This window comes from Melozone crissalis, unplaced genomic scaffold (genome assembly GCF_028551555.1).
Source record: "Melozone crissalis strain CALT ecotype California unplaced genomic scaffold, PUWL_Pcris_2 ptg000018l_1, whole genome shotgun sequence".
NCBI classification, from domain to species: Eukaryota; Metazoa; Chordata; class Aves; order Passeriformes; family Passerellidae; genus Melozone; species Melozone crissalis.
This window is the reverse complement of record NW_026535796.1, coordinates 22,443,475-22,451,072: the sequence shown is the minus strand read 5'-3', so window position 1 is coordinate 22,451,072 and position 7,598 is coordinate 22,443,475. Positions and strand designations below refer to the sequence as shown.

At 41.6% G+C, this 7,598-nt stretch overlaps 1 protein-coding gene across 7 annotated transcripts in view; it reads left to right on the top strand.

Annotated features, from left to right (window-relative positions):
- Positions 1-7,598, top strand: part of PCNX1 (pecanex 1) — an 85,951-nt gene continuing 78,353 nt past the window's right edge. For all 7 annotated transcript variants that reach the window (XM_054275858.1, XM_054275857.1, XM_054275853.1 and 4 more), the window contains exon 1: positions 1-217. In XM_054275858.1, the coding sequence (XP_054131833.1) occupies positions 65-217 (153 nt within the window). In that variant the 5' untranslated portion in view covers positions 1-64. The remainder of the gene's footprint in view (positions 218-7,598) is intronic.

Genomic DNA, 7,598 nt, shown 5'->3' with positions numbered 1-7,598 from the left:
GCGCGGCTCTGCCCGGGCTCGCAGGGCGGATAGAGCGGGGCCGGCGCGGCGGAGCGGGGCCGCCATGGGCTCCCAGGTGCTGCAGATCCTGCGCCAGGGCGTGTGGGCGGCGCTGAGCGGCGGCTGGTACCAGGACCCGCACCAGGGCGCGGGGGTCAACGCGCTGCACCTCTACCTGTGGCTCTTCCTGCTCGGCTTCCCCTTCACCCTGTACATGGTGAGCGCAGCCCCGGCCTGTGCCGGGCTCGGCCGGCCCTGGCGGGGCCCGGAGTGGGGGGGAGGGCCGGGAGGGGCCGCCGCGCGCGCGCCCCCTGCCCGCGGCGCGGCCCCGGGAGCGGCCCCGGGCCCTGCGCTGGGAGCGGGCCCGGCCCCGCCATCGGGGCTGCGGCGGGTCGGGAGCGTCGGCCCCTTCCTGGGAATCTGGGGGTGGGCGCTGGCGGGGCGCGGCGGGGCTATAGGCGCTGGCACTTTGCCTTCGTCTTTCTGTTTACTTTCGTTCAAAATTGGAAATACCTCTGGCAGCTTCCGCTGCCGATCTCCTCGTAGGTCAGTAAAAAGCAGCTTCTACAGGAACTGTCAGATTTAGCCAGTGTTTCTGGCTCGCAGCAGTGTCAGTTTCTGACTTTTGAGTCTGGTGGGGCCATGTGGTTCCATAACATAAAAGTTTTATTTGACTGTGATGCGGTGTGTTGGCTGGCAATGGATCTGGACTGTGTGCTATCGACAAGAAGTTCGTCTGGCTTTTTTTGTTTGTGTCCAGATTTCACTGTGCTTGGTTTGTGAGAATTCCTGTCCTATTTATCTTTGTAACTGACACTTCAGTCAAAGCTGTTAAAATACTAACCTTTAAACCTAGAAACTTTCCTGACATTTGGACTTGGGAGCACATAGAGGAGAGGTGTGATCAGATACAAGAAAAGGGGGCGGTTTCCTGTTGGCCAGTAGTTTTTTCCCTGTGTAAGCTGTGTTTAACTTATGAAATGCTAATAGTTTACTTTGGGTTTTTCAATAGAACAGTGTGATCATATGCGTGTGTTGACCAGTTTTGTGCATATGAAATAGAACATAATTTGCAAGATTGCCAGATGCTGTGACAACCTAAAGTAGATGCTGCCTTGTGAAAATGTAGTTAGTGAATGAAATGTTGGAGATAAAATCATACGCAAGTGAAGTTGCAGAAATTGAGAGCTCTGAGGTCAGGCATTTGCTTTGTATAAAAGCAATTTGTAAGGTTGCAGTATGAGACACTTCATACTAAGAAATAGCTAGTGTGGAAAAGGAGGTTACAACTTTATGGTTTTAAATTCATATTACAGTGTCTTGGAAAAGCAGCTCTAACGCTTTTTGTTTGAAAACAACTGGGCTGCTGGCAGGGAAACTGAAGGCTGAGACAAATTGCATTTAAAATTGAAGTTGCATGAGAACAGCTAGATAAAACTTTTAACTAAGCAGATACTTTGTATGAGAACTATGCATCTGTATCTATTGAAACTTCTGCACAATATGGGAAGAGGAGACACCTTTTGGTTTCAAATATAGCTTTACAATTTTTTTAATAAATTGACAAATGTGAAATCTGGGCCAGCATTTGAGTCTCCTGCTGCTCTTAAAGCAGTAGGTAGGCTTCAGTTACCCATAGAATGGGGTAAACTTCAGTGTTGCTTAAACAAGTTTTCCTGTATAAAGGGAAAAGACAGCAGCAAGCTGCTTTGGGTTTTGTTGAGGTCAGAGAAATTCTCTTGCCTCATAGCTCTGGACAAGTTAAAGATGCAACAAGTGCCAACTTCCCTGAGAATAAGTAGGGAGATTAGTCACAAGTTAAAGGAGATTGAATCATATTTGGCATTTTTCCCTCTTTCCACCCTCTACAGTTTAAGTGTTGTCTAGACATAAACTAAACAGGCAGAACTGTGTTGGTCATCTTAGCCCTTTAGCATCTCGTAAGCTCTTTTTCAGAATAAAAAGCAGTAGGTGTTGCATTGCTGTAGGACATACATAAATAAGCAGAACTTGCTTAAAAAGTCTTAGGTAATTGTAATCTGAATTCTGAGCTTGGCTCACTGGTGTGTAGGAGGGAGTTTCTAAACCAGCTTCAAGTGACTTGTTGCTGGCAGACAACCCTGTGTGTTTAAAAAATCAAGGTATATAGAAAGACAGCTGATAGGTTTTATATTAATTATAAAACTTCCTCATGTAAAGAATTACAAAATCATAGCATTGCTTTTATGCATTGGATCAGCAATAACTGTAGTTATTTCCAAGTTGTTTGTAGCAACAAAGACAAAATACAAAAGTATCTCCTAAGAATTTTGCTTGTAGTTGCCTTTCAATGTTTCAATGCATTTAACAGTAGGCCAATCACTTCCCCCCCCCCCCCCCCCCAGATGTTATTTAACCTCCAGCAGGAATAACATGCACTAGGATATGGGAATTTAGGTGCACTTACTGCTCTAAGACTTGGTTTAGTGCATCCAACGTTGCTCTTTTTTTTTTTTTTTCTGTGCATTTGTTTTGTTGCTCTGGTATTTTCAGAATGGAATCTGGTAATGATTGTGGTCAGAAAGTAATTCCCTAAATCTGTGTGTTCCTTTGTATGTGGATGCCTGTACTGTTAGGGTTGATGGATTTAATGTGTGGTACAAACCTACTTAAAAAAACTAACATTAGAATTCAATTACCAACCTTTTTTCCTTGGTCCCTCATCTGCCTTCTGAGCTTTAGCACGTGCAAGTGAGTGTTGTACCCTGTACAGTGTATACCTAAATGTACCTATTTTGCCAATCTGGATACTTTTTCCTGTGTATACAGTTAAACTGTGCTTGTTGGAAGTGGGGCAAAATAAATATGTAAATAATGAAGGATCTGGGGTCTAGAGTAAGATATGCTGCTTTAGGGAAGCAGCTTGAATGTGTTCTTGCATTTGTGGCTTGGCAGTACTCATACAAAAATTCTGCTTTCTAGACTAGTTAAGTCTATCCTGTTTGTGTACTTGTATTCAGTAACAGACTCAACTGTGCTTGTTGATGTGCCTTTCTATTGTAAGAGCTGATCCCTGCTTACTCTAATGCAAAGCTGAAATTGGGAGAAGAAAATGTGCTTTCTATGTGGGGAAGCTGTCCAATCACTTCGTAAAATCTAGTGGTAGAGTTGAAAAAAATACCCTGAATGCAGAGACCAATGTGATGCATCAGTGTTGCAGGGGGGAGGGGAAAGAGAGGAGGCTGCCAAAGCACTTCCCCTAGTCGGAATGCTGCTTCAGCCCCACCACGTGTGCATGAGGGGGTGAAGTCTTGGCTCTGGCACTTGTGGAATTTTGCCAGTGACTGAAGAGGAGCCAGGACTGTACCTTGCTTGGGGTGATGGGCTCGCATGTACCTACAGAACTTGTCTGTCAAAGTCGAGCTCGTTTAGTCAACAGTTCACTTAATTTCCTGACTTGTGTACATAGTTATAGAAGTAGGTCATATAAATGTAGCTTCACGTGGAAGTTTTTTCCACTGAAGTTGTTGAAATATGTCCTGTTTCTTAAACTAAGATGTTAAATAATTGAAATTCAATTTATGTTAGCAGTTCCTGATATGCCATATTGTTCTAAGACACTTGCAGTCTCTTGCTACTCAAGTTTCAAAAGTATTCTTTGAGGTTTTGGTCAAAAACTAGATAACTTGTGACTGAACTTCTGGATAATGGCAGTTCTTAAGGACTCTGTCCATAAAAAAGAATTAAGGACTAAACTATGTCTGTTGTTTCCTGATTCGTCCTCTTTTCCAGTAAAACTGTTTCTATAAAATACTGGGTTCAAAATACTTGTAGTTTTAACTCTTTTTACTAGATGACTGACTTCTTAATGTTTATGTGATAACACCTTTATGTAGGGATCTGTAATCTGGTTTGATTTTGAAGACTTAGCTTCAAAATCACTGTTAAAAACATTCATAGTAATGCATTTATTTTTTGAAGATAATCTGGAATTTTTGTTACATCTGTGGGGCCTAGCTAAAGCTAGGTAATCAGATTAGGTAGGACCCATATAGTGTTAGTTTCTTCATAAGGATGTTGTACAGCCTGTAGTCAATGAAGTGTCCTCTGGTTCCTGGCACATATGTGCTGGAAACATTCATTTGAGATACAGTGACCTTCTCTAGTTTGAATGGAAATATTTTAGTGCTGGAACTGATGGTAGGAGGTTTCTTTTCTATTTTGACCATTGGAATCTAGGAGTGCTTAAACCTTTTTTTACCTACTGTTTTAGAAAAGTTGTGTTGTGATACAAGTGAGCTAATTTAAGAGCCAGGAGGTTTCAGATGACATAGTCCTCCTAAACTATGCTTTCCTGTATCTTAACTTTTGTCCATATTAATATCTTGCATTTGTTAAGTTTGCTTGAAAGATCTAAATTTGGTGGTAGAAAATCAGTGTCCTTCCCTCTGCCCCCCATATTTGAGAGAACTACTTAGCTTCCCTTTAAGACTCAGAGAAATAATTTTGGGTAGGAGCTTATCTAATAGTTGGCTTGGTTCAGTCATTAGATAATTTAAGTTTTCAACAGAACATAATTAAAAGCACACAGTTTTTATATGGTTCTGTGTAGCTCTTTATATTGTACAAGAGCTTCTGTTGTGATGACTGCTGTGGAGTATGTGTACTTTTGGTGCTAATGCAAGTGAATAGAAATGTGCAGAAAAAATGGATGTTCTCTGAAATATTGTTGCAACTGTAGCCTTGTGGCCAACTGGTGTCTAGTGACAACTCTGGCCTGAGGGTTTTAGTGTGTTGGGCTCAAGTAAAATGCTTTAGTATTTGAAATTATTTTGATTTTAAGATGTAATCTAGTGGGAAATTTCTATGACTTAGATTTGTATTCCAGTCTTGAAGTTGGCATCACATGGGATGCTGGTGAGAAACACGTCTCTCCTCACATGTGATAAAATGCTGAGCACAGTTGGAAATGGAAATCTCACCTTAACTTGCTTTGTTTTGTGGAGAGAAGACCCCAAATTTATGTTGAATGCTTCTAAGTTTGGCTTAGAAAACAGCAGTTGCAAGTGGTGTAGCTTAGGCTGCAGTAAATTTCCCCTTGAGGCTGTGCTGCAGACAAGTTGCTGGTTCCATGGGTGGCGGTGCTGCACCACAGCACGATGCTTGATGTCAAGTGTGTTCATATGGCAGACTAAGCTAGCTAAAATGCCTTCTATTCCCAGAATATATGCCCTATTCTGAGATGAGGACCTACTACAAATAAGAAGAAGGAAAGGTAATCAGTTAGCTTAGCTTTTTAAAAATTTTTCTGCAACCCTGTGAAAACAGGATGTGAGGAAAAAGTTTGAATTCCCTGTTAGGTTTGCTGTAAGTTACATGAGGTGTTTTGCCTTTTTTTGGTGCTTGTTCTTAAACCTTTCCTTTGAAAAACTGGAAGTGTAGAATTTGCAAGATAAACTGGATATACTGTGACCTCACTGAAGGAGTGGAGGGGAGAAATTGATGAGCTCTCTAGACAGAAAAGTAGAGGCACATCTTTTATGGAGTAACTCTAGCTTTTGTTATCTAGCCTTAGTCTGGCTCTTCTGGTAATGCCTCTTGAGCACTGGGTATTATAGAGGAGAGGAAAGTTGAAGCTGTGTGTGATGGGGTAGCAGACTGCCTGGCAGGTACAGGAAGTTGATGCATTTTCCCAAAGTTAACAGGCTGGCCTTTGCCTGCAGGAAACAGACTGTGAAGTTTTTGGAAGTGGAGGCACCTCATTTCTGGAGGAAACCATTCTAGCATGGCTTCAGGGGTTGTAGGGATGCCATATCATTGTGGATCCTGTTTGCTTATTGATGCTGGTTTTAAGTAGCTTGGTTTCCTCTTTCTCCTCCTTAGCTGGTGCTTGGTCAGTGAATCTCTGTTCATCATGGTGATGTTCAGCTCAGCATACAAAATGAAACTTAGTGAACTTCAGCTTGGTTGGCCTGGCCTACTTCAAATGTTATATTAAGTGTTGACTTAACTTGTTTTGGAGGAAAAGGCAGGTGTTAATGATGGTTGTCAGACTTGACTCGTTTTGGAGGAATACCTTGCTATGTTACAAAGAGTTATCATGGTCATCAAAGTTCCAGGGGCGTCTTGAAGAGTCAGAAGGGGAAATGAGTAGAGAAAAGGAAAAGGAGGCCTCTCTATTCAGCACATATGACCAGGCTGAGTCCTTTAAAATTGTTTGGCTGACTACTGTGGTTAAGTTATGCTACTTAAAATCCTTCTGGGATTCAGGGCAGTAGTTTTAAGTAGGAGATTGTTACCTTGCATAATGTTACACTATGTTGTCAGCCAGTCAATTTTAGATGGCTCAAAATGTTTCAATGCACTGGTTAGAGAAGCATTGCTGTCTTCTATTCTGAGCAGTGTTTTGACTCTGCAAGATGTTCCTGGGGCTTTTTTATCAATGATGACTCTTCTCTTCCCATGGTCTCTCTAGGGAGATACGAAAATGAGCTGGAATTGTCCTTCAGCTGTGAGGTCTAAAAAGACAGCTCATTTGTTCTACTCATTTAATACATTAATGTTCAAGCTGGATATCTGATGTTTAATTCTGATTGTCATATGTCTGTGTGTATTTTTATATTTTGGAGGTATATCTCAAACTACACTGTGAGCAGGGTAGAGGATAGTGGTGCAGTGAAATACTTCACAACCTAAACTTTTGTTGCTTTTTTGAGGGAAATGGTCAATTTTTGGATGCATACTGAGACTTAATATCTCATTTTGTTTAATCACTGCCTCAGGAAATGGCAAAATTTAAAAACACAAATAAAGCGTGTTTTAGAAGGAGAAATGCATTGAAGTGAAATTTGAAGTTTTACCAGTACTTCAAACGCTTCTCCTCAATAGCTGTCAGGTTGGACTTTGTCAATACCTATTGCTGAAGTGATTGATTTGTGAAAGCATTATTTACCTCTGCAAGAGCTGCATGCATTCCACTCTTAACTTAGAGTGGAATTTCAAATGTTGCATTCAGGACTGAGGGGTTTTTTTAATGTGGCTTCTGGCTGCCTTTCATACAGATGAAAAATTTTTTTCAGAACATGTGTTGGCTACCTTTCCATGGGCGTACAATGATCTAGCACAAATCTTTGCTGCCTGTGGTCTTGCAGGTTGGGTTCTGCTGTGCAGTGTGTGAGTCACACATGTGAGCAACCTCTTTATGTATGCAAGTAGGAAACAGTTTGGCTTTTGTGACTGATCAGTGTCTTGTCATGCAGCAGTAGCTGTTGGAAGCTGACAAGTGAAGTCAAAACACCAATGTTTGGTATCTAAGCAGGTTTTCTCCTGTCCAGCCATGCTGTCAAATGTGCATTAAGTTTTTCTGAAATGAACTTGATGCTGTGTACTAGCCCTGAAATAAGATCTCACCTCATGCTTTGTTGGTTTTTTATGTGCTTAAAATCTTCCCCTTTTTTTCTAGTCATAGCAGTTAAAAATATTTATCTCACACATGCTAGCTCTAAATTTCCTAGTCTAGGTCTTGCATTGCAAAAGCATAGAAGGAGCGAGTGAGAGTTGAGCTTGGTTCTCAAGCTTCAGTCAAACAAGTTCATTTAGTACAATGCTGTGGTGATTTA